The 27,095-nt window shown below is 45.6% G+C and overlaps 1 protein-coding gene and 1 long non-coding RNA gene across 2 annotated transcripts; one reads left to right on the plus strand and one right to left on the minus strand.

The window, feature by feature from the left end:
- The first annotated feature begins 12,049 nt into the window (after positions 1-12,049).
- Positions 12,050-19,092, plus strand: Eral1 (Era like 12S mitochondrial rRNA chaperone 1). The gene is made up of 10 exons (XM_034507828.2): positions 12,050-12,364; positions 13,993-14,120; positions 14,501-14,578; positions 16,223-16,269; positions 16,457-16,518; positions 16,671-16,783; positions 16,866-17,114; positions 17,955-18,104; positions 18,222-18,302; positions 18,410-19,092. The coding sequence occupies exons 1-10, from the start codon at positions 12,082-12,084 to the stop codon at positions 18,530-18,532; spliced, it is 1,314 nt and encodes a 437-aa protein (XP_034363719.1). The 5' UTR covers positions 12,050-12,081; the 3' UTR covers positions 18,533-19,092.
- A 326-nt stretch (positions 19,093-19,418) lies between these two features.
- On the minus strand, positions 19,419-20,134 carry LOC143442741 (uncharacterized). The gene is made up of 2 exons (XR_013111174.1): positions 20,065-20,134; positions 19,419-19,821 (listed from the first exon to the last, which is right to left on the minus strand). It is a non-coding gene; the product is annotated as an uncharacterized LOC143442741 (long non-coding RNA).
- Positions 20,135-27,095: the final 6,961 nt, after the last annotated feature.

Genomic DNA, 27,095 nt, shown 5'->3' on the forward strand with positions numbered 1-27,095 from the left:
TAAAAAAAAGGAAGGAAGGAAGAAAGAAAGAAAATAGTTTGTGTTAAGTCCAAAATCATTGCACACTTGGCACCAAAAGAGAATTACACAGCCAGGGACGATGGAGAGTTAATGTGACACTACTTCCTGATGAGTGGATAACTAAAAGGAAGCCCAAGCTAACCTTGAACCTTCTGGGAATAGTGCCTTGCTTCTTGACTCTTGGTGTTACACCAACCATCAATGTCTCCATCATCACCATCAACATCTCCATCTACTGGGTCCTTGCCACATGTGCTTCCTGGGAAGGCCCATTAGAACCTACATGAGGAACAGTACCTCTTTCCACACTTAAACCATTTTGGGTCTTCTAAGAGAATTCTACACTTGTATTAAAGTTCTATATGATAGAGTTACAGGTAGACCCAGCTGGCTTCCATATGTATATCAGGGCAATCTTGAACTTCTAATCCTCCCACTTTCATTTCCTCAGTGCTGAGAGTCAGACGTGTCCCACCTCACACTGGTTATTGGTGCTGGGGTTTGACCACAAAGCTTCATGCATGCTAGGCACACCTCCAATGAACTCATTCCCCCTCACATCCCCTTTTTCAAGATGGGTAGCTCTAGCTGATCTAGACCTCACTATGTAGAGCAGGCTGGCCTTGAAATTACAGTGATCTTCCATTCCCATCTATGCCTCTTAAGGGCTAGATTATAGCACACTCAGAACTATTTGAATTGGCGTTGTTGTTGTTGTTGAGGACAAGGTCTCATTGTATACTCTTGGCTGGCCAGGAACTGAACACATAGACCAAGGCAGCCTTGACCTCACAATGTAGAGCAGGGAAACCTTGAACACACAGAGATCCATCTGCTTCTGCCTTCCAAATGCTAGGACTAAAGGTGTGAGCCACCATGACCAGCTTGAATTTCTTTCTTTAAAAATATTTTATTTGCAGACTGGAAAGAAATCTCAGCAGTTAAGAACACTTGCTGCTCTTCCAGATAACCTGAGTTCTGTTCCCAGCACCTACTTTTCAGCTGACAACAGTCTATAACTCCAGTTTCAGGAGATATAACAACACTTTCTAGGCTGCCTGTGGCACTACACTGTTCATGTGTTACATATAAATACATGCAGGCAAAACAGTACTACACATGTTTTGCTTCGGTTTTTTTTAATATATATATAAAGATTTATTTTATTTTATTTTATTTTATTTATATGAGTACACCGTAGCTGTCTTCAGACACACCAGAAGAGGGCATCAGATCCTATTACAGATGGTTGTGAGCCACCATGTGGTTACTGGAAATTGAACTCCCGGACCTTTGGAAGAGCAGTCAGTGCTCTTAACCGCTGAGCCATCTCTCCAGCCCTTGCTTCGGTTTTTTAAGACAGGGTTTCTCTGTGTAGCCCTGGCTGTCCTAGAACTCACTGTGTAGACCAAGTGGCCTCAAATTCACAGAGATCCACCTGCCTCTGCCTTCCTAGTGCTGGGATTAAAGGCATGTGCCACCATCCCTGGCTTGCTTTTTTATTTAAAAAAGAAAAATTCAAAAAGATGTATTTGTATTTATATGTATTTATATGCCCCAAATACATCAAAAAGATGTATTTATGTGTTGGGGCCTGCTCCCCCAGCATAGCTGTAGCCATTTTGTTCCATGCCTGCCAGCTATTTCACACTGTTGCTGTAACATGCCTGCCAGTCACAGACACAGAAAAATAACTTGACTCAGAGCAGGATCATACCCAGTTATATTCTGTATGTTCTGAAGTTTGTTAATCTTAACAAATCCCACAACTCAAATTAAAGGTCAATATAAACTGTTATGTCTAAAATGACTTGAGTCAGGTTGGACTACCGGCAGCACTTCCAGCACCTGAATATGAGCTTATTGTGAGCAAGAGTGTGTGTGTGTGTGTGTGTGTGTGTGTGTGTGTGTGTGTGTGTGTGGTTTTAGTCTTTATAAGATGACATAGAAACCTGTTCAGGGTTATAGTCTCAGCCCCAAAATTCTGAGCTACAACCCTCATCAATCAATCTTAGGGTATGCATCCAGTAAACCATCACTGTCTGACTGAGATTGGTGTTCATGTTGTCAGTGGGGCAACTCTTGGACTCCAACGGTTTGTGTGTGTGCGTGTGTGTGTGTATGTGTGTGTGTATATACACGTGTGTGTGTCCATAGAGGCCAGAACTGGGGATCAGATCTTCTAGAGCTGCATTTACAGGCACCTGTAAGCCCCTGGGTGTAGATGCTAGGAATCAAACATTATTCCTCTCTAAGAGCAGCAGTGTTATTAGCTACTGAATCATCTCTCTCTATCCTATTAGGTTTTCTTCTCTCTCTTTTTTTAATATATATGTATGTATTTATTTAGTTACATATACTTTTTTGGCGGGAGAGATTGTTTGTTTGTTGAGACAGGATTTCGCTGTGTAACGTTGACTGTCCTGGCCCTGTAGACCATGCTGGCCTCAAACTCAGAGATCCAGCTGCCTTGGTTGCTGGATTGAAGACTACCACTGCCTGGCACCTTTAGCTTTCTTAACAAGGACAGGATAATTTTTCAACTGCTAACCATCCATTCATCATATCCAGTAATAGTCATTTGGAGAATTACATTTACTCTGTTTCAGACCATGGAGTTTGTTTGTTTATTGCCTTCTTTTCTTTTGGGGGGTGGGGCTTCTTGTTTTGTATGTTTACTTGTTTGCTTTTGCTTTTCAAGATAAGGTCTCTCTGAGTACCTGGAACTCACTCTATAATCCAGACGGGCCTGAAACTCAGAGATCCACCTGCCTCTGCCTCCTGAGTGCTAGGATTAAAGAGTATGCCACCACAGCCTAGCTGGATTTTTTTTTTTTCCCAAACCAGGTCTAACTATGTAGTCCAATCAGGCCTTGAATTTTTAATCCTCTTGCTTCTGACTTCTGGATTCTGAGATCTGTGCCAACACATTCCACTGCATCATGTGGAGTTTAAATGAGGCTCCTTCCAGGCATAAAGAATATAACCTAGAACCAAGTCTATCAGTATTCCTAAGAATGTCACATCAGAGGCCCACATAGCTAAGCTAGTGGTGCAGGCTTTTAGTCCCAGCACTCAGGAGGCAGAGGCAGGCTTATCTCTGAGAGTCAAAGAGCAGCCTAACATGTAGCATGTGTTTCGGGGACAGGCCAGGGTTACACAGAAAAATTCTGTAGTGAAAAACTAAAAACAAACAAATAAAATGCTGAGTCAGCTGGATCATTAGTTTCAGCATTCAAGATTTCTCTGGGCTACATATTGAGTTCAAGGCCATCCCAGTTTATATAGGAAGACCCTATCTCATGGAAAGCAAGCAAACAAACCACTCAGGAAGCTAAGACAATAGGATCACAGATTCAACACCACCCTGGGCTACAAAATGAGATCCTGTCTCAAAATAATGACAACAACAACAAGAGTAGTGGGTATTTACTATGAAGCTAGACAGTGGCACACAACTGAGAAGGCGAGGCAGGAGAATCACCACACACTCAAGATCAGCTTGAGCTGTAGAGTGAGTTTTCAGTCCAGCCTGGTCTACAGAGTGAGACCCTGTTGCAGAACAAATACAGAGTACCTAATTTTCACTACACAGTAGATAAGACAGTAATCGTTATATACAGACTCAGTCTTTCTAAATTACAGTGCAGGAGGGGACACACAACAATAGTAGCCAGCATCTGGCCTAAAATGTTGAGTGATCCTCCTATCTCTGCCTCCTGGGCGCTAGAATTCCAGGAGACGAACCAGCACTCAGGCTAGGTGCCAGTTCTTTTTTTTTTTTTTTTTTTGGTTTTTTGAGACAGGGTTTTTCTGTGTAGCCCTGGCTGTCCTGGAGCTCACTCTGTAGACCAGGCTGGCCTCGAACTCAGAAATCCGCCTGCCTCTGCCTCCCAAGTGCTGGGATTAAAGGCATGCGCCACCACGCCCGACTGGTGCCAGTTCTCTTAATCATGATAAGTCTGTGAAGGTCTAGGATTTCTGGATTTATTAGTTTTTTTACATTTTATCTATTCACTTTACATCCCAATCTCCACCATCCTCCCTCCTCTCTTCCCAGTCCCTCTCCCATTGCACCCTCCTCTTCAGAGAAGGAGACCCCCCCCCACCTCGGGTACTAGCCCACCTTGGGACATCTAGTCCCAGCATCCTCTCCCACTGAGGGACATCCTCTCCCACTGAGGCCCAACCAGGCAGCCCTGATAGGGAAGGGGATCCAATGGCAGGTAACAGAGTCAGAGAGAGCCCCTACTCCACTTGTTAGGGAACCACATGAAGACCAGGCTGCACATTTACTACAGATGTGTAGGGGACTTACATGCTTCCTGGTTGGTGACCCAGACTCTGTGACCCCCATGGTCCTATGTTAGTTGATTCTGTGAGTCTTCTTGTAGTGTCCTTGACCCCTCCAGCTTGCTCAGTTCTAACCCCCACTCTTCCATAAGACTCTCCAGGCTCCACCTGATGTTTGGCTGTAGGTAGGTCTCTGCATTTGCCTTCATCTACTGCTGGATGAAGCCTCTCAGGAAACAGTTATGCTAGGGTCCTATCTGTAAGCATAATAGAGTATCAGTAGTAGTGTCAGGGGTTGGCTCTCACATGGGATGGGGAAATCATTGGTTGGCTGTTCCCTCAGTCTCTGCTCCATCTTGTGGGCAAGACAAATTTGGGGTTGAAAGTTTTGTGGGTAGAAAGATTTCTGGCTTTATAATCAGTAGACAGGCTAACCAACATATAAAGGGCATATATATTTAAACCTTTTGTTTTTATTTTGTTTTATTTTTATTTATTTTTTTTAGAGACTGGGTTTTATGTATTGTTTTTTTAGAGACAGGGTTTCTCTCAGTAACCTGGGCTGTCCTGGAACTCATTTCATAGATCAGGGTGGTCTTGAACTTGGATATTCACATGACCCTGCCTCCTGAATTCTGGGAATAAAGGCATATACCACTTCAACTGGCTCCAAACATTTTCTGCGGAAAAAAAAAAAGATTCAATGCCTAAGAATGTAATTCAGTTGGTAAACTGTTTACCTAGCCTGCATGAAGTCGTGGGTTCTGTTCCCAGCACCAAACAAAACAGACATGATAATGTGTGACTGTATTTCCAGTACTTAGAAATAGAAGCTAGAAGATTAGTAGCAGCTTCCAGTACCTGAGACCCTGTCTCAAAAATAATAGCTGGGGTTGATGGAATATGCCTTTAATCACAGTGTGTGTGTGTGTGTGTGTGTGTGTGTGTGTGTGTGTGTGTGTGTGTGTTGTTGTTGTTGTTGTTGTTGTTGTTGTGGGGGTTGGGAATAAGAACATAGAATATAGCTCAGTAAATGGGCATTTGGTCAGCATCCAGGAGGTTCTAGGTTCAATTCCATCCATCACTGTAAATGAATACAGAATCCTTTGTGCGTGGTCATACACCTATAATCCTAGCACACAGTAAAGGAAGCAGAAGGAGCAGAAATTGAAGCCAGTCTCTACCTATTTAACTACACATGAAATTATAAGCCAGCATGGGCCACAGGACACCATCTCAAATACATAAACCAGTGTGACACCTGATAGGTCAGGCAGAAGGAAAAGTAGACAAGGGAATGAGGGACTGAAGACACTGCACAGCTTTATTGGGGGAACAAATAGGCAGACAGGATCTCTGTAAGAATCAGAGCCTAAGATACCTCAAACTTACAAACTGAGGTAGTTCTGAGGCAGAAGGGGAGTGAGTAGGGAAGAGGTTTCCTCTTACAGCCTCAGTTAGTCATTGTTAGGGGCAACCAATGAGTAGGGTATTTGTTGAGACAAGAAAGGTCTCACCAGGAAGCCTTTGCTGGCACAGAACTAACTATGTAGACAAGGCTGGCCTTGAAACTCATAGAGAGAGATCCACCTGCCTTGTAATAAAGGCATGTAGCACAATGCCTGGTTCAGTGAGAAGTCAGTCAAAGAATATTAGGTCATCAATGAATATCTTTCCTAGACAGATATAGTGACACATGCCTTTAGTCCTAGAGGCAGGCAGAGAACAGTCTGGTTTCAGGACAGCCAGAGCTACACAGAGAAACCCTGTCCAAAAAAACCCTCAAACAAACAAATAAATATCAAGAATCTAGCAAGACAAATTAATTTACTTCTAGAAACCAAATACTATATAGTTATTGGAGGAGCTACATGAAATGGTTTGGCTCTTGCTAACAGTAGCATATGTCTCTAATTCCAACATTTGGGAACAGAGACAAGAGGATCTCTGAATGTTAAAGGCTAGTACTGGGTAAGTTTAACCCAGACCCCAAAGGACATGAATGGTATGTACTCACGTATAAGTGGATATTAGCCATAAAGTGCAGGATACCCACACTACAATCCACAGAAACAAAAAGGCTAAATAAAAAGAAGAAACCAAGCAAGGTTGCTTGAATCTTACTTAAAAGAGGAAATAAAATAGTTATTGGAAGTGGAGGGAGGGAGGGTACTGGATGGAAGAGGGGAGGGGAAGGGGAGGGTGGAGATCAGCTGTGCAGAGTCGGAGGAGTGGGGTGCAGAGTGAAAGGAAATCAGTGGCTGGTGGTGGTGGGGCTGGAGGATGATATCTGTAGGCCCTAGGATAGGGAGACTCCAGGGAGTCTGAGAGGAAGTCCAGCTGAGACTCCTAGCAGTTGGAGATAAAGAGGCTGAAGTGACCACCTCCTGTAGCCAGGCAGGACTCCCAGTGCAGGGATAAGGACACCAACTGACCACAAAACCTCTGACCCAAAATTGTCCTGCCTATAAGAAAGAAGTGCAGGGACAAAGATGGAGCAGAGACTGAAGGACTACTAATGACCAGTCCAACCTAAGACCCTTCTCATGGGCAAGAATCAATCCCTGACACTATTAATGATACTTTGTTACGCTTACAGACAGAAGCCTAGCATAACTGTCCTCTGAGAGGCTTGCCCCAGCAGCTGACAGGAAATAGAGACCACAGCCAAACATTGAACAGAGCTCAGAGAGTCAGTTTTGTGGAAGAGTTGGGGGAAGGATTGAGAGAATCGGTGGGGATAGGGACTCCACAGGAAAACCAACACAATCAACTAACCTGGACCCTTGGTTGCTCCCAGAGACTGAACTATACCAAGAGCATACACGGGCTGGACCTTACTCCCCCACACTCATATATAGCAGATATATAGCTTGTTTTCCCTCTAACAACTGGAGCAAGGGCTATCCACAACTCTGTTGCCTCCCTGTGGATCTTGTTCCCCTAACTGGGCTACCTTGTCTGGGCTCAGTGAGTGAGGATTGCCCAGTCCTAAAGTGATTTGCTGTGTCAGGGTAGGTTGGTACTTACTGGAGAGGGGCTTCCCTTCTCAGAGGAAGAGGGGAGGGAGCATAGGTAAAGGGGCTGTTTAAGGGGGGACTGGGAGGAGGGGGGCTGCAATTGGGATATAAAGTGAATAAATAAATAAATAAATAAATAAATAAATAAGGGCCAAAAAGTGAGTTCCTGGTCAATCTGGGCTATGTAACAAGACCTTATCTGAAAAAAAGAAAAAAGTTGGAGAGAAAAAAAGGAAAAGAATTATTTAGAGATGTAACTCAGTGGGAAAAGATTTTCATATTGAGAAACCTTCTTTTGGGTCACAAGCACTGCAGAAACAAATAACAAAGTACAGACTTAAAAAATGGTTTAGTTCTTAAAAGCATGTATTTCTCTTTCAGAAGGAACCAACTTCAATTCCCAGGACCCACATTACAACTTACAACTTACAACTTCCCAGCTTACAACTGCCTATACTCCAGCTCCAGGAAACTGGACACCTCTGGCCTCTGGATACCTATAAACATGTACTCATGATTGTAACTAAAATAAAACCCAGCTGAGCTTGGTGGCACACACCTTTAGTCTCAGCACTCAGGAGGCAGAGGCAGGTGAGTTTCAGGCCAGCTGGGGCTATATAGTGAGACCATGTCTGGAAAAAAAAGTAATAAACCAAAAAATATATAAATCTTTAAAAAAAAAAACAATTATTTACTTTGACACTTTGACTCATTTTCCTTAAAATTTTGTCATACCTAGGATTCTTCTACATCTGTTAACACAGAAGTATTTACTATGCATTTTTTGGCTGACTTTGCAGTATGTAATGTATCTACTTTTGAGTGTGGGGGTCAGTCTCACTATGTAACCCTGATGGCCTGGCAATTGACAGCTCTGGCTGTTCTCGAACCTGCAGAAATCTTTGCCTTGGTATCCAATCTCTAGGATAGCAGGAATACACTACCACACCCACCCAGTTACTATGTTGTTGTTGTTGTTTTTCCGTTTTTGAGACAAGATTTCTCTGTGTAGCCCTGGCTGTCCCAGAACTCACTCTGTAGAGCAGGCTAACCTTGAACTCAGAGATCCATCCACCTGCCTCTCCTTAACAAGTGCTGGAATTAAAGGCACCACTACTGCCCAGCTAACTCATGTTTTTCAGACTGCTGTTTGTCTCCCATGTTTAGTAGCATCTTCTTCACCCTTTTGGCCTCGAGAACTCCCACAATATAATGTTCCAAAAAGCCAGTTTTTTTTCCATAAACAGAGAAGAAAACTGGAACTTAATTCCATTTTCAATCCATCAGTTATTTTGGCTTTTCTGGTTCTGTCAATTCTGTATTAGTCAGATTCTCTGGACACCATTCCTTTAACAATAGCCAGACTAGTTGGTTCTCTTCACCTCCAAATTCTGTCCTGTATCAAAATTCAGTTTTTTCTTAATATATTGAGTCATTGCCATCAGCAAATAAGAATGGTGTGTGTGTGTGTGTGTGTGTGTGTGTGTGTGTGTGTGTGGTATTGAGGTCTGTTCAGAGTTCAGAGTTTCACTAGATAGGCCAGACTGCATTGGAGATCACTATGTAATCTAGGCTGGCCTAAAAGCCGTGGTGCTCCTCCTGTCTCAGCCTCCTGAGTACTGAAATTGCAATTACAAGTACAAACTGCCCAGGTTATCGTCATCATCATCGTCATTGTTGTTGTCATTATCATCATTATCACCATCACCACCGTCATCATCTTTATTAAAGATAGGGTCTTGTCAAGTGGTGGTGGCACATCCCTTTAATCCCAGCATTTGGGAGGCAGAGGTAGGTGGATCTGAGCTTGAGGCCAGCCTGGTCTACAGAGAGTGACTTCCAGGACAGCCAAGGATGTACAGAGAAACCCTGTCTCAAAACACAAAATAAATAAGTAGATGAAAGATAAGGTCTCAAGTATCCCAGGCTTTTCTTTTTCTTTTCTTTTCTTTTTTTCTTTTCTTTTCTTTTTTTCTTTTTCTTTTTTTGAGACAAGGTTTCTCTGTATAGCCTTGGCTGTCCTGGAAGTCACTCTCTGTAGACCAGGCTGGCCTCGAACTCAGAAATCTGCCTGCCTCTGCCTCCCAAGTGCTGGGATTAAAGGCCTGCGCCACCACTGCCCGGCCCCAGGCTTGTCTTGAACTTGCTTTGTTGTTAGCTAAACATGACCTTGAAGTTCTGATTCTCTTGCCTCTATTTCTTGAGTGCTGGGATTAGAAGTATGTTCCAGCACACCATTTTTTTTTTTCTGGTGCTGTTATCTAACCAAAAGTTTTGTGCTTTTTAGGCAAATACTTTATCAACTGAGGCACATCCCGTCTGTTGCTTTGTGGGTTTTCAGGGATGGGCTGTTTTGCCCTCCTTCTTTTGCTTATGTTTTACTCAATGTGGAGCTCTGGACTCACTTGAATTCACAGAAATCTTCCTGGCTGCATTGGTATTCTGCCTGCATGTATGTTGGTGTGAGCAGGTTGAATCCTCTGGAACTAGAGTTACAGACAGTTGTGAGCTGCCATGTGGGTGCTGGAAATTGAACTAAGGTCCTCTGGAAGAACAGCCAATGTTTCTAACCACTGAGCTATCTCTCCAGCCACTGCATTGTCTCTTAAACTTACTTCTTTTAGGCTTTCATCGAAGTACTGTACTGATGTACTGCAACTTCCTGTCAGATTACTAATGTCACACACACAGGGAAACACATGCACATACATACAGAGATGTAGGATTCACAACCTTTAGACATGAATCTCAGGGTAGAAATTTTTGTGATGTGTCCCCAGCAGCCAGCAGTGTTTATAGGTAGTAGATGCTTAATAAATTATCATCTTTCCTGTCCCTGTATGATGTATCTTACAGTTTCAAGAGTTCTACTGTCTGGCTAATCGCCAGCACAAGGTGAGGTGGGACATTTGAGTAAGAGGCTTTAAAGGACCTGGGGAGCTCAAGGCCACAAAACCTAAGGGAGGTCAAGTTAAGTTCCTCTGGGTGCTATAGCATCCTGGGAGCTCCTAGGTGGCTAAACAGTTTCACTATTTCTCGATTCTTTCCTTTCTTCCTAGAGCCTCTTGCATGCTAGGCAAGGACTCTACCAACTGAGTTACATCCCCAGGTCCTTATTCCCCTATTTTAAAACATTTCTTCTGTCTGTCTGTCTGTCTGTCTGTCTGTCTCTCTCTCTCTCTCTCTCTCTCTCTCTCTCTCTCTCTCTGTGTGTGTGTGTGTGTGTGTGTTATGAAATTGACACATATTGTAAGGACAACTTTCAGGAGCCAGTTCTCTTCACCTTGATAGTAGGTTCTAGGGTTAGAATTCAGGTGACCAAGCCTGAACAGCAACTGCTTTCACCAGTTAACCCATGTCCCCTGCCATTTTATTTTATTTTGCTTTATTTATTTATAAACATGGTCTCACTATGTATCCCTGGCTCGCCTATGATTGATTAGGTAGCCCAAGCTGACTTCCAATTTACAGAGATCATTCTCCTTCTGTCCCCCCAAGTCCTGTGACTGAAGACAACATCGAATCTGCCAGGTCCCTAAACCCACCCACTGCCTTTTTTGGAGATAAGTATTCATCCCAGGCTGGCCTTGAACATCCTCATTCTCCTGCCTCCACCTCTCAAATGTTGGGGTTACAAGAATGCTCCATCACATACAGCAACCTGCTTTGTTGGTTTTTTATTTATTTATTTATTTATTTATTTATTTATTTATTTTATTGCTGTTCTCTTTCCTCCAGTAAGATTTAGTCTCAGAGCATAGATAGGAGCTGATATTTAGGGAGGTAAATACAGTCTGCCGCTCAACAGGAATGTTTCCCACAGAACCACTCTTTAACTGAGGCCTAGACCTCAAAAAGGTGCAAACTTCACAAAGCAACCTGTGCTGGCTGGTTTTACGTTAAGTTGACACAAGCTGGTGTCATCTCAGAGGAGGGATCCTCAATCGAGAAATTGTTTCCCTAAGATTGGGCTGTAGGCATTTTCTTAATTAGTGATTGATGTGGAAGGAGCCAGGCATTGCGTGGTGCCACCCCTGGGCTGGTGTTCCTAGAGGCTATAAGAAAGCAGGCTGAACAAACCATGAGGAGTAAGCCAGAAAGCAGCACCCCTCCATGGTCTCTGCATCTGCTCCTGTGTCCAGGTTTCTGCTTGGTTTGAGCCCCTTCCTTGGCTCCCCTCAGTGGATTGTGAGCCAAATAAAACCCTTTCCCCCCCAAGTAGCTTTTGGCTATGGTGTTTCATTACAGCTATAGTCATCCTAACTAAGACTGACATGCCCAGCCAAAACACAGCTAAAGAAGAAATAAGAAATGATCCTACAGGGTTGAAGTTAGAAAGCACTTAAAAAAGAAAAAGAAATTAGTGAAATGCAGCCTAGAGCCCTTTCCCATGCTCACGCCCACTCCTAGCAATAAGAGAATTTCTCCTCTTGAGGCGCTAAAAGGAGTTTTTGCGGCTTGGCTTCCTGAGGAATGTCGTCATTCAGAAGACATGATTAAAAAGCTCTTTTAGACAACTTTGGCAGAAGAATAAATGATGTTTGGGATTCCAAGACGACTGTTATACTCAGGCAGTAAATACAACACAATTTTCCCTTTCCTTGGCCTTTGGCTATCATCTTGTAGGGTATCCCTTGAGCCTCAGTTCTGTTTGGGCCGGTCTAGCTTTCTTCCACTCGTTGGTCTGTGGGCTTCTTGGTCCAATCCTGTCGCGCTTCTGATCGGTACCAGGGTGCATTGCGGCAAAATGGCTGCCCCCAGGCGGTACTGCACTGGGTTAGTTCGGGTCTTGTTAGGGGCCTGGCAGGTGGGTTCGCATGCAGGAAGAGAATGGATGGCTCCGCCTGGTTGTCTTCTAGGTAGCCAGGTGAGGTGCGTGTCCTGTGTCGTGGGCGCCACTTCCTCTGGTCCCCTCCTGGCCTCGGCCTCTAGTCGTTATGGTCAGGACTCCGCCTTGGACCGAATCCTGGGAGTTCCTCAGCCTGACAGTTCGTTGGTTCCGAGCGTCCCCGCAGTGTCGGTGCACAGAGGTAAAGGGTCTAGCTATGTTAGTTGCAGGTGTTCTGTTCTATGACAGGTTTTTGATGTGTAGCCCAAACTGGCTTGGAATTCGGATCTTCCCGCTGCAGCTAAGTTAAGTGTTGGGATTACAGGTATTGGGCATGACCAGCCTCTGATGGTTTTAGCAGTAGGAATCATGTATTTTAAGTAAAATTCCTCTGCCTCTGGGAATATCAGTTTAGCCTCTCGTTTAATAAAATAAATCTGAGCCTAACAAGAGGCGACTGGTGAAGGCTGTTAAAGAGTTTGAGAGCGAGGGCCTGTGAAATAGCTTAGCAGACAAAGGCTTTTGTTGCTTGACAACCCGAGTTCAATCCTTGGGACCCATATAGTGGAAATTGAAACCCAGAAAGTTTTGCTATGACTTCCATAAGCTCCCGCTGACACACAAATAAATAAATATAACAACAACATAAAGAGTTTTGGGAAGAAACCTATGTTGGTCACAATCAGTAATGCTCACCAAAGATCATTAGTCGAGACAAAGTTGTCTCCCTCTGTCCTCATATAGCAAGCAGTATAGACCCAATAAAATAGATCGTGAGCCCTATCTACTTCTTTTGATCCTAAATTAAGTCAGGCCTTTGTGTGTGTGTGTGTGTGTGTGTGTGTGTGTGTGTTCCTTGGTAGCTGTCTAGTGGTTTTTTTTTTTTTTAAGTTTTTTTTATTTGTTTATTATATGTAAGTACACTGTAGCTGTCTTCAGATACCCCATAAGACGGCATCAGATCTCATTACAGGATGGTTGTGAGCCACCATGTGGTTGCTGGGATTTGAACTCATGACCTCCAGAAGAGCAGCCAATGCTCTTAACCGCTGAGCCATCTCGCCAGCCCCAAGTCAGGCCTTATGGTACATGCCTGTAGTCCCTACACTGAGGAAGTGGAGGCAGGAGGATCTCCAGTTCCAGAAAAAATTCAACTCTGGCTGTGGTATCCTATGCTGCAAAGGTTCTGCAAAAATTTTCAGTCTCTATGATACTGTATTGCAATTAACAGTGCCTAGTATCCTACCAGACTGTAGTGCATGCTACTTGAGAAAGTGCTATTTTCTTTCAAGGTGACATTGAGACAGAGTTTCACTCTAGACCAGGATAACCTAGAGCTCACTATCCCCAGCCTCCTGCATGTTGGGATTTCAAGTTTGTGCCACCACATCCATTTTATAAAGTGCTGTTTCTCTGGTATAATTTAGTGTGGTGGTTTTGTTTTTTGAGGCTGGGCCTAGTTATGTAGCCCAGGTTGGCCTTGGTCTCAAAGGCAATCCACTCTTGTTTAAACCTCTGAAGGGCTTTGATTACAAATGTATCACAATACCCAGCTTGTGTTGAACAATTTTTTTTACACAGTTGTCATTGTGAAAAGAAGTTATGCATAGATGGTAACTGTGATACCACATTACATACGAAAAACACAAGAGACTTAGAAAGGTTAGGTAACCTGATGGAATCAAGTAAAATCAAATGCCAAGCTAGTCTCAAAGTTAAGGATGGTGGCTTACTCATTTTTTATGTAAGACTACCTTCTTGGTCATCAGAGCTGAGTAGCCAGTGGAGTCTAGATTCCAATATATCACTCCTCTTCCCATTCCAACACAGATGAGCAGAATCTACTGTTGGTCCATACTCCTGACATGCCTGAGAATCCACGGGTCCTCCGAGTGGTCCTCCTGGGAGCCCCAAATGCAGGAAAGTCAACACTTTCCAATCAGCTGCTGGGCCGTAAAGTATGCCATAGATTTATCATGCCAACTTCTACGCCTCCCTTTTTACACATTATTTTCTGTATATGGGTGAGTTGCCTGCAAGTATGTATACTGCTTGTATGCCAAGTACCCATAGAAGCCAGAAAAAGATGTTAGATCCTCTGAAACTGGAGTTACAATCAGTTGTGAGCCACCACTTAGGAGCTGGGAATTAAACCTAGGTCCTCTGGAAGAGCAATTAGTTCTGTTAACCACTGAACTATCTCTCCAGGCCTTCTACCCCATCTTTATCTTTTTTTGTTGTTGTTTACTTTTTTTTTTTTTTTTTTTTTTTTTTTTTTTTTTAATGAATGGTGTGGGAGAGATCTGGGATCTCACTGGAACCTCTTTCTTTCTGGAAGGTGTTTCCTGTCTCAAAGAAGGTGCACACCACTCGATGTCAAGCTTTGGGGGTCATCACAGAGAAGGAGACCCAGGTGGTAGGTACCTGCAGAAGATCTGCAAACAAGATAATGAAATCAAGCCATGAGCCTTAAAAAAAAATAAAAAACCCAGTGGTGGTGGTACATGCTTTTAATCCCAGTACTTGGGAGGCAGAGGAGGTAGATCTCTGTGAGTTCAAGGCCAGCCTTGTCTACAGAGTGTTTCAGGATAGCTTGGGCTGTTACACAGAGAAACTCTGTCTCAAAAAATCAATCAAAACAAAAAATCTACCAACCAACGAACCAAATAAATAAATTAAAGTAAATGATAATTCAGTTCCATACTGGTAGTGGTGGCTCACTCCTTTAATCCCAGCACTCAGGAGGCAGAAGCAGACCAGTCTCTGAGTTTGAGGCCAGCCTAGTCTACAGAGTGAGTTCCAGAACAGCCAGGTTACACAGAGAAACCCTGTCTTGAAACAAACAAACAAAAATAAGACCCAGTCTCAAAAGAAGAAGAACATATACAAAGAAACAATGCACAGATCCAGTTATGAGGACTCTGCTTCCTTCAGGCTCTGTATAGTTCTTGTTCTACCTTCTCCCCTTTGCCCTCTATTCTGAAGCTATTTGTGTGTGTAGCTGCTCACGTGCCGTGGCGCCTATGTGGAGGTCAGAGGTTAACTTATAGGACTCACTTGTTTTTGTTTTTTTTTCACCCTGTGGATCCTAGCACCAAAATCAGGTTGTCAGGCTTGGCACCTTTACCAACTGCACCATCCCATCCTTTGTATTTGAGACAGTCTCCTGTAGCCCAGGTTGGCTTCCCTTCTGTATATCACCAGAGATGACCTTGAATTTATGATCTCCTTGCCTACTCCATCTGTCAGGTTCTCAGGTACAAGATATACCACCATGCCTAGCTCTCAGTTTTATTTTAAATTAACTTTTTTTTTTTTTAACTTTTGGAGACAGAGTCTTGCCAGTAGCCCTGCCTGACTCTGAACTCGGTTTGTAAGCCAATCTTTCCTTAAATTTGAAATGATCCTCTTGCCTCTGCCTCCTTAGTGCTGGGATTATAGAAGTGTGATACCACACATGACTGTACAAAGCAAGTCAACACTGAACTCTGTGGTTTTGTGTTTTCTTTTGTGCAGTGCTGGGGACCTAACCCAGGGCCGCTTGAATGCTACCCAGGCATTCTGCTCTGAGCCACATCTCAGCATTAATCTTTCATTTATTCATAGCCGCCCTCTTCCCTTGGGGTCCCATTAGCACTGAAAGTACTGAAGGGTAAGAGATCTAAGATCAGTAACAGTTTGCCCATGAAGGAAAGACAGGATGCTAATATCAAAGACTGTTCTCTAACTATGTGTGGTAGCGCACGCCTTTAATTCCAGCACTTGGGAGGCAGAGGCAGGTGGATCTCTTATGAGTTCAAGTCCAGCCTATTACACATAGAGAGTTCTAGGATAGCCAGGACTATAAGTGAGGGAGACCTTGGCAAGGTAAAACAAGTAAAAAAATTAAAAGCCTCTTGTGACTCTGCAAATTCTTGTTAGAATACTTGAATACTTACCCAATATGATTAAAGGCCTGGATGGAGTCATTGGACTTAAAGTGTGTGTGACCTTTTCCTCCACTAGTCCAGTAAAAATCTTTTGGGGATGGGGGGCGGTGTGGGTGTCTTTCTGATTCTAGATTTTGCTTGACACACCTGGCATCATCAGTCCTGTCAAACAGAAGAGGTATTAGCTGTGGGAACAGATGTTTGTGAGTGTGTTGGGGGTTGGGGGTGGTGATTAAAAAAAGAAGAAGAAGATAAAGGAGGGGGGATATTTGTTCATAGGAGCTGGAAGTTTTCCTTATTATATGCCATTCCTCATAAGAACTGAGTAGTCATAAGCCTTCCTGACTGATGCATCTGTTCTTTAGGCACCATCTGGAACGCTCTTTGCTGGAAGATCCATGGAAGAGCATGGAATCTGCTGATCTTGGTTAGACTCAAACTAAACATCTGAAGCCCTATTAACAGGGCCTTTCATTCCTGGGAGTTTGGGAGCCGAGGTCTGGCTGGGACCCACAGCCAGGAACTTATTGTGGGTCAGGAGGAAGGTTACAGATATCCTTTTGTCTGTCCTGCACCTAGTTGTAGTTCTTGTGGATGTGTCAGACAAGTGGACCAGGAACCGGCTAAGCCCCCAGGTGCTGCAGTGCTTGACCAAGTTCTCCCAGGTCCCTAGCATCCTTGTCTTAAACAAGGTGAGTACTGCCCATGTGAGAGAGTTTTCTTTCCAGCATTTCCTCACTCTCACCATGTACTTTGTTCATCCCATATGCCCAGGTAGATTGCCTGAAGCAGAAGTCCATTCTCCTGGAGCTGACAGCAGCCCTCACTGAAGGTGTAGTCAATGGCAAGAAGCTTTGTGTCAAGCAGGTCTTGCACTCACACCCTGGCACCCACTGCCCTGCCCCTGAAACTAAGGACTCAGATGTACACTCAGTGAGGAACCCTCAGAGAGCTGGCTGGCCCTGCTTCCAGGAGATCTTCATGTTATCAGCAATAAACAACAAGGATGTGAACACACTGAAGGTCAGTTAGCATTGCTCATAATCCACCACTTTACCATGTTCCCATAGGCCTGATCCAGACCAGCCTACTATCCACCAAGATCCTGTCTTTTAAAAGACAAAACAGAAATCTGGCTGCGGTAATTTAGGTTTGTAATCCCCACACTTGAAAGGTCAAGACAAGAGAATCAGGATTTCAAGGATATCTTCAATTATATAATGAATTCAAGAGGAGCTTCAGTTACAATGAGACTCTGACTCAGAAAACCAAAACTAGCCATGTGTGGTGGCACACACCTGTAATTGCAGCACTCAGGAGGTAGAGGATTACTCAGTTTGAGGTCAACCTGGTCTCCATTGTGAGTTCTAGGCCAGCCAAGCAACATAGAAACCAAAAACGAAGTTAGGAATGTATCTCAGTTGGTAGAATGCTTGTTTCATGTGTAAGAGGTGCGGGATTCAATATCTAGCCCCACATAAACTGGACATGGGTGCGCACGCCTGTAATTGTAGCATTTAGGAAGTAGAGACAAGAAGATTGGAAGTTCAAGACCAGCCTAGACAAATTAGGATGTACAGAGCCAGCTTGATCTGCCTAAGATCTTATCTTACAAAAGGTATTACTAACAACAACAACAACAAAGGTATTACAGTCAGTAGCGGTAGCTCACCCTATAGTCCCAGGGCTTGTCAGGCTAAGGAGGGTCAAGAGTTCACCAGCCTTAGCTACTACATAGCAATTTTAAGGTCAACTTGGGCTACATGAGACCCTGTCATAATCAAGTCCCTGTTTTCTCCTACAAGCATGTATAAATAATGTTCTGATGGGGCTTAAGAACTTACTCTTCCTTTGTTCCCACAGCAGTACCTTCTGACACAGGCCCAGCCAGGACCCTGGGAGTTCCACAGTGGCGTCCTCACTAGCCAGACACCTGAAGAGATCTGTGCCAATAAAATCAGAGAGAAACTCCTAGAGTACCTGCCTGAGGAGGTGCCCTACAGTGTGCAGCAGGTGTGGACAGAGTAAAAGGACCCAGGGCCTATATACCAGGCACACACCTGGAACAGTTGAGTACCAAGAGATTAAGAGATGAGCCTGCCTGACTAGTCATGATGTCTCCCTCTACAGAAGACAGTGATATGGGAGGAAGGACCGAGTGGGGAGCTGGTGATCCAACAGAACCTTCTGGTGCCCAAAGAATCTCATGTGGTAAGTGAGGGGTGCTCAGAGGAGGGTAGCACAGTGTTAACCAGGGGTTCTTTCCCATCTGTGAGGCCTCAGAGCAGAGCCAGGTGCTCTCTTTTCACCACTTGTAGCGGATCCTGATTGGTCAGAAGGGCCTCTTGATCTCCCGGATCGCACAGGAGGTGGGCCGAGACCTCATGGACATCTTCCTCTGTGACGTTCTCATCCGCCTGTCTGTGAAACTCCTTAAATGAGCGTCCTCAGTTGCTTCTCCCGGTGGATCCCTGCTCAAGCTGCTGGCAGAGTCACTGGTTAGAACTACCCGTCAGAGGGCTCTACAGGACTGGGAAGGGTCATGGACACTGACTGGCTGCTAGCCAGCCTGGCTTTGCTGAGTCTGCACAGTGCCTTCCCAACTGTGTTTGCGTTGGAGGAGAGAAGCTGCCTTAGCTCAGTTCTTAGGTAGTTCCTCTGCCTCCCTAGGGTCTCAGTTATATAGGTCTTAGAACCCATGGTTCTAAGCCACATCCCCATGCTGTGACTGGTGTCTAGCATTGGAACCAGACTCTTGCCCTGAGTTTCCCATTGTTGGTAGGAACAGAATTTTTCTCTTCTTCCCCAAGTTCCTCACCTTGAAGTTGCATAAGAACTGTATTTCCTTTTTTGGTTTGTCAAGACAAGAGTTTTTCATTGTAGTCCTGGGTGTCCTGGAACTCATTCTCTTTTTCTGTAGACCAGACCAGGCTGGCCTTGAACCCATAGAGATCCATCTGTCTGCTCCTGAATTCTGGGATTAAAGCTATGTGCCACCATTGCCTGGCCTTTTTTTTTTTTTGGTTTTTCGAGACAGGGTTTCTCTGTGTAGCCTTGGCTGTCCTGGAACTCACTCTGTAGACCAGGCTGGCCTCAAACTCAGAAATCTGCCTGCCTCTGCCCCCCAAGTGCTGGGATTAAAGGGGTACACCACAACTGCCCGGCAAAACACTTCTCACTGGCCCGTACAGGAATCGAACCCTCAACCTTGGTGTTATTAACCAACTGAGCTAACTGGCCAGCTGATCAGGCTAGCTTTAAACTCGGAGATCCTCCCACCCCATCCTCCCACCCAGCCTTGATGTTAATAAAGTTAAATGACAAGTGTTCTTATTCTAATCTTTTATTTGTTTGGAACAGTGAAGAGAAAATGTACCCATTCCCCCACCCCCATTCTCTTGTCAGCTTGGGTCTCTTTTCTTCCAAGAGTCTGCTCCAGGGTCACGAACTCTTCTTGGCACAGTTTGTGGGAGCAGCAAGAGAACCGTTACCATTACTAAACTCAGTAATGGTAACGGTTTCCTCGCCATTCCCAAGTGCCACTGCTGTCAGGAGGCTTGATAGACCAAGCAGTGAGCCCCATGCACTTCTGCATCTCTGCTGCAAACCAGTCAGGCTTTAGCGTCGGGGCACCCAGACTAGTACATCATCTATACTGTAGTGTCTCATCCCAAACTTACAGTATATGATGATATCCCAGCCAAGGCCCTGGAGGAGGAGAGCAGCAGGCCTGGGGAGAGCCAGGGGGTTGACTCAGGGTGGGTCAGGGATGGACACACTACTCCCTCCCAGAGCAGCATCTCCCTGATTCTGTGGTCCAGGGTGACCCAGGTGTCTTAGAGGAGGAAGCTAAGATCTATTCAGGTAGATCTCTTAGGGATCCAGAGTTACAGGCAGAAACAAAGTCTTGAGGCAGGAGCTTCCCTCTGGGCAGATCTATAGCAGACGGATAGCCACTCCAAGGACTGCTTACCTGGAGCTGGAGCTGGAGCTGGAGCCTCTGTCCAGGGAAGCCCTGGACAGGGAGAGCCTGGCTGTCTCTTCCTTCTCCCACAGGCAGCTTGGCTTTTAACTCTCTGGCCCCTCCCCTGGGTGGGGCACTTTTCCCGGGTCTAAATGTCCCTACTTCTTAACTCTTCCCCTGCTGGCTTCATGAGACAAGACAAGGCTCCGATCCCTTTTGTTTGTTTTCTGCTTAGTTTTTTGTGCTGGGGGTGAAACTTAAGGGCTAATCATGGTAGTCAAGCACCCCAGCCCTGGAACTACACCTCCCCCTGCCTTCTAAGTGGGTGACTTTGTTAAGGCAATATTCACATTCCACCCCTACCCTGTGAAGCAGGTTATCTGCGCACCCCACTGGGCTAGGAAGGAGAAAGACCCTCACCATCACGACCTTCAGGGCTTAGTTGCTGGAGCCTCGCTGAGAGGCCCTGTTTTGTTGTGGGTGATGATGGGAATGTTGAATCTGTATAGGACAGGGAGGGTCCTGGCAACTGGATCTGAGTAGACCCTGTCTGGGAGCAGGCCCATTGGACCCTCAGCCTAACTTTCCATTCCTAGACTTGGACTGTGTTTGTGCTGAGCCCAAGATTGAACTAGATGGGCAGAGCTAAAGCTTGCCTGCCACCTCTGGCAAGGTCCCCTGGGTGAGTGGGCCTCTGCCAGGAGGCGGAAGAGCACCTGAGACCCCAGTCCTTGTGGGAGCCAGTGTACTTCAGAGCTCAGGACACAGTGAGAGCCTAGCACTGTTTGGGTCTCTCCCTGTGGAGAAGCAGAAACTTCTGCTAAGACATTCCCCACAGCTGAGCCTCTGCTGTTTAGACCCTCATTCCATTCTGGGGGGTGTTCCGCCCCCTTTCTTATCCTAGACAGTCTGGTCTGCTTCCTCTTTTGGAGGGGATGGGGTGGGAGGAGAGACCTAACCTTTCAGTTCTTCGAAGGTGTCTGTTTCCAGTGTGGGCTCCACCTCTGCCACGGATGGTCTTCCTTCACCTCTCACCTCCTTAGCACTGATGTCAGGTCCCTAAGTGCCCCTGCCACAGGGACACTTCTCTGTCTATTCATTCTTTAATTTTTTTTTACGACACATCTTATGTAGGTATGGATGACAGTGCTTTTGTTATTGTCTCTTTATTTTGTTTTGAGAAAGGGTCTCACTGTATCCCTGGCTGGCCTGGAACTCAGAGATCTGCCAGCCTCTGTCTCTGATTGCTGGGAATAAAGGCATGTGATACCACCAGCAGCCTAAATCCATTTGTGATTGAGAATGAACTTCTGAGCTTCCTGTGTGTAATTACGGAGTGCAAGGGCTGCAGGCCTGCGTCATTGTGCTGAGGATGGACAGAGCCTCCCTCACGTCTGCAGCAGGCACTGGGACAACCGCACTGCACTTCAGCCCTCCAGCTCTCTTTTCCCTTTCTATTTTGAGTTGTCCAGGCTGACATTGAAGCTAACTATGTAGTTCAGGCAGCCCTTGATTTTTCAATCCTCCTGCCTCAAGCCTCCCAAGTAACTGGTATTACAGGCCTTTGCCACCAGGCCCACTAGGATAACGTGCTAGTACAGATGCTAGCCACTGGAGTTCAAATAAACTAATACCTAAGTCTGCTATGCTCCTATCCACAGAGGACCACAGGGAAGGCAGGCTTCTGTTAGGCATCTGAAATTCTCTGTCTTTGTCTGTCTTCCCTCCCTCCTTCCCTTCCCCCCCCCCCCACCCCCGTTTGCTTGTTTGCTTGCTTTCTTGTATGTCTGAGTTTGGCCTGGAATTCCCTGTATAACTTGATTCTGCTTTCACATGCTGAAATTATAGGTAGGCATCTGCCTCCACTCCTGACTCCCACAGAATATTCTTGAAAACACTTTGGAAACCCTGAGATTGCCCATTTTTAGCAGTGACAGGCCCCGAGTGACAAGCACAGCTCATTACACCCAGCTCCGTGACTTAGAACCAAACTTAGCCCCCATTTTCTCAACTGTAAAACAGAGCTCTCAGCGCCCTCCTCCCCTTGCCTCACTAGCTGTGTGGCTGGTGGCAAGTTGCTGCTCTTGTCTGAGCTTCAGGGGTGTTACATGGACCAGCAAGCTGTGAGTCAAGTGAGAGATACACAGGTGAGGAAATGTCACCATCGGTGCTCTGGCCATGTCATCTCCTGCCTCCCTTTCCTTTATTGTGCCCTCCCAAAGCCATCTCTACTCTAGGACTCAGACAGCCAAGCGTCTTCCTACATCAGGGCCCACTTCATGCTGCCCACTGTGCTGCTTAGGCCAGGTCCTAGGGTGAATTTGAGAGAAGTGAGGGGGTCCTGGAAGTAGAGGACCGAGATATCTCTACCAGCCAGAGAGTCTGTGACTGTGACCTCTAACTATGGGTGGGGCTTCTGTGATCAGGGTGTGGAACTGGAACAGAGTCTGGTCCTGGGCAAGATAACCTGGGATCCCCGATAAGCTGACTACACTATCAGGGTAGGAGCCTAGCACCTGCTTATCAGGCCTGCAGGGGCCAGAGCAGGACCTGGGGCCACTTTCCCCTCCCAAGTCTGTCTTCCCTGATGGTTGCTTTTCTACTTCTCTGCCTCCCTAGCTCCCTACAGGGAACTGGAGTGGAATCCCTTTCCCTTTCTGAAGACATATAATAACTGGCACGCATGGGGTCAGAAAATACCATGTGAAGCCCATTCTAACAGCTTTTGCCCCAGACTGGGGGTTTCATCTCCTCCCTGAGGCTGCTGTGAGCCAGTCTAGGCCTCTGCTGATGTCTAACTCTGACTCCTGCCACAGCAGCCTTAAGCTCTTCACTCTCATTTAGTTTTTTTTTTTTTTTTTTTTTTGTTTTTTTTTTTCAGAAGTCTTTAGACTAAGCTCAGCATTTTGGTGCAGGGTTGTTACTCTAGCACCTGGGAGGTGGAAAAAGGAGCATCAGAAGCTCAAGGTTATTCTCAGCTACAGAGCCAGTTTGAAACCAGAAGGGGGTTGAGGGGGAGTGAAAGCTAAGCATGGTGGCATATGCCTGTGTTCCCAGCACTAAGAATGCTGAAGCAGGTTGGTTGTTACAAGTTCAAGGTTGGAGTAGGATCCATGGCTATTTCTAGACCAATGACAGCAGAATAAACTAGACCTAATTGAAAAAAAAAAAAAAAAAAAGCAAAGCATAAGTCCTTGGATTCTGGGCTGTGGTATAGCTGAGTGACAAGAGTATGTTAACATGTGCAGGGCCTTCAGAACTACCTGTCGTACCCAAAATAAAACAGGCATGGTGGAGTATGCCTGCTATCCTGGCACTTGGGAGGTGGAGGCGGGAGGAGCAGGAATTCTAGGTCAGCCTAGGCTACATGAGACTACCTCAACAAAACAAAATTCAAAAACAATAGAGTGAGTGACATAAAGAATGGTCAAATCTGGGGATGCAAAGTCTCAGCAGTTAAGAGTATGTGCTGCAGAGGACCCCAGTTCTGTTGTTAGCAACCATGTCAGATGGTTACCTGTCACTCCAAGGGAACCTGATGCCTCTGGCTTTTTGAGCACCTGTGCCCACAAATGCACTTAACCATATACAGACAAACTCACATGCACATAATCTCCAAGCAAACAAAAGCTTTCACTCTACGAAAGCACTTCCAGAGTTCTTGCAAAAGCTGGAGTGGGCTTTGGTGGTGTATGACAGCAATCCAGTACCCTGGAGGCTGAGGCAGGAGGATAGGCTTGCTTGAAATTCAAGGCTATCGTGGGTCTAGTATGAAATCTGTCTGAAAAACAAACCAATCAACAAGAAACAAGTAAAACTCAAGTCCCTCGTTTATGTAAGATGGAAAATTTCGGCCTATGTAAGGGTGGAAAATCATCTGAAACCACAGTGGTCCTACCACCCGAGTGACAGGAAGTGTACAGCCCCAAGAGCACAGGAATGTGGGATAGATGCTCACAGACGCTAGGACAACACACATGCCTGCAGAACACACAAGTGTGTGTGTGCACACTGCCCACATGCAGACAACTCAGATCCTGCAGCTTCCCCTAGGAAGGCTTTGCTGCGAGAGTCACTTCTTGTCCCCTCTTTACTGCCTAAGTGTTTGAGGTTAGCAGTCTGTGAGGGTTTTGTTTCATTTTGTGTTTTGAGATATTGCAGTCCAGGCTGGCCTCAGACTCATGTCATTTCTCCTACCTCAGCCCCTCCAGTGCTGGGATTGCAGGCATGAGTCACCATACCTAGCCTTGTTTTTATCTTATTTTATTATTACTATAATTAAGATAGCATTTCACCCAGTGGCCAGGCTGTACTCAAACTTGTGACAATTCTTTAGCCTCAGCCTCTGAGTATGTGGGATTAGAGGTGTGAGCTACCATATGTAGCTTTCCTGTTGTGTTTTAGATATACGGAATTAAAAGTAAGAGCCTGGTATCAATCTAGGAGCTAGTGGGTATGAAGAGAAAAACTGAAGACCTGTGGTATAGTTCAGTGGTGGAGTACACGGTATTATTCAAGAGGCCCTAAGGTCAATCCCTAGTGTGAAAACAGAAATAATAAAAAAGATGGCTGGGCAGTGGTGGTCCACACCTTTAATCCCAGCACTTGGGAGGCAGAGGCAGGCAGATTTCTGAGTTTGAGGCCAGCCTGGTCTACAGAGTGAGTTCCAGGAACAGCCAGGACTACACAGAGAAACCCTATCTCCAAAAACAAAACAAAACAAAACAAAAACAACAAAAAAAGATGGAGGGAAAAGGATGCAGCCTGGGAGATGGCCCAGAAGCCACATGAGGCAGCTCACAAACATAGCTCAGCTCCAGGGATTTGACCCCTCTTTGGGAGCCTACAAGCATGGCACACACACACACACACACACACACACACACACACACACACACACCACACACAACTTAAAAAAAAAAAAAAAAAAAAAAAAAAAAAAAAAAAAAAAAAAAAAAACTTTTTAGAAGCTGGAAAACTTCCCTAATCCTAAACTGTTCATGTGGTTGGTAAATGACAAAGGGGGAACCTGTCTGTCTATCCCACCTGAGGTCTATCTTCACTGCCCTGTAACATTTCCAGCCGTCTGGCACATCCCCCTGTCCAGACCTTGGTTCTTTCCTGTTGTCTTCAGCACCTGTTGTAGTCATATGACCCCTGGGTATTTACAACTATTCTGTGAAAGGCTTCAAGTTGGGTTCACTTCTTTTGTGTAGGAAGTATTCAGAGAATGTCTTACCTGGAACAGATGCCACCCTGGAGCCTGTGCCCCAAGTCTTCTTATGTCCTCAACATGTCCCCTCTTGGCTCCTGAAGCAAGTGTTCATGTTGAATGATGTTCCTAATTGCTCCTGGAGCCCTTCCAGGGAGTGGGGGCTTAGACGTGGCTTTCCTGGAGAGGGGTCCTGCCAGTGTTCATCTGCGTGCCAACTTTAAAGTAGAAAAACTGAAGCTCAAGGAGCAAGTACCTGGCTGTGCATGACAGCAAACCAACTAAGGACGCAGGGCTCCAGCTCTGTGCTTCAGGTCTGAACACAAACTTACTGAGAATTTAGTGGGTCACATGTGTTTCTATGGGGCCATTTAAATTTCAGAGACAAGAGAATCAGACCTGAATTTTACCACTTACCACTAATGGGATTGATTGTATGTACACTGCTTGATTCATCTCTCTGTGCCTCTGTCTCCTTGCCTAATAGATCAGGATGAGAATAGTTCCCCCACCTTCCTTGAGGAGATTCTGTGGAAGGGGAAAACCCCTGAAGAATACCATTCCTGTCTTTCTTTCATTTCTGTTTCCTCAGACTCGACCCACTCACATGACCCCTGCCACATGGTAGGGAAGCCATCTACAACTGAACTACACATCTAGCCCCAGACTTTCTGTTCCTTTCTCTCTTTCTTTAAAAACTTTGTGTGTGTGTGTGTGTGTGTGTGTGTGTGTGTGTGTGTGTGTGTATTTTGTTTTGAGTAGCCCGGAGTGGTCTCAAGATATACAAGTGGTTAAAGCTGATCTCCAATTTGGGATTTTCTTGCCTCCATCTTCCAAGTGCCAGGATTACAAGTGTGTCCTCCCTCCATGTCCCATTCTCTCTCTTAACTTCTGCCAGCTTGTAAGCCACCATCTTGGCACTTAATGGTCCTGATATCACAGACTGTCCCTGGCTTGAAGCAGAGCTTTCGGCTTACGGGGTCAGGAAGTGCACCTTAGGGTCATCACATGCTTCTTGATCTCCATCCAGGATGGACAGAGCCAGATGGGACAGGATGGCTTTGAATCTGTCAGGGTCTGAGGTTTCCTGACACAGTACAGGCTGTGTACAGTGGTGCCCAACAAACACCAGGCTCCTTCCCTCTGGCTTTGCAATGAGCTTCCCCTATTCCTGGACACCTGTGTTCACTATGTGCCTCTTACACACCTGCGTAGACATGTGCGGCAAGGGTGGACTTCACCACCAACACCTTCTTAGGCCTGTTCATCAGCTTGAGTTCTTGTTCTCAGGATCAGTAGGGACCCCGTGTCTATTTACTCTCAAGCCATGGCCTCTCTCTAACACAGCACTGAAAGTAGTTACTCAGTAAAAGAAATCCCCAGAGAGTCTGTGAGTCCCTGCTTTGAAAGCAGATCCTTCCCGCCATCAGCCAGGAGGTTCTTACCACCCTTCTCACTAGGACAACTCGCCTGCCTCACAGCTGCTATGGAAGAGATAGGCAGTGTGGATTATCAGACCAAAGAAGGCTCCTGATGACAGTTCTCACCCACCCCAGAGGCAAAAGATTCCTGCCCCCTTAACCCTGTCTGTGCCATGTCCTCAGGCCAGGGTGGGTCCTGGGCTCCCTACGAGCTGGAGTCAGGCACCAGGAAGTGGATACAGCAGCATAAAGGGACTCTATTGGCACAACGGACCCTCTCCTGCCCTTCACAAGTACATGAAAGTCCCGTGTATACACTGAGAGAGTGTGTTCTGAGGTTATGGCCCTGCTGTCTCCACTCTGAGAGTCCATTGGTCCCATCCCAAGCCCAAGTCATCCCTTCTTCA

Source organism: Arvicanthis niloticus, chromosome 6 (assembly GCF_011762505.2).
Source record: "Arvicanthis niloticus isolate mArvNil1 chromosome 6, mArvNil1.pat.X, whole genome shotgun sequence".
Lineage (NCBI taxonomy): Eukaryota > Metazoa > Chordata > Mammalia > Rodentia > Muridae > Arvicanthis > Arvicanthis niloticus.

Excerpts from the sequence above, each read along its gene's own strand:
- Eral1 (XM_034507828.2), top strand. The coding sequence starts at position 12,082 with ATGGCTGCCCCCAGGCGGTACTGCACTGGGTTAGTTCGGGTCTTGTTA. Across the intron at positions 14,579-16,222 it reads CAGAGAAGGAGACCCAGGTG|ATTTTGCTTGACACACCTGG; the intron begins GTAGGTACCTGC and ends TTCTGATTCTAG. Across the intron at positions 18,303-18,409 it reads TGCCCAAAGAATCTCATGTG|CGGATCCTGATTGGTCAGAA; the intron begins GTAAGTGAGGGG and ends CACCACTTGTAG.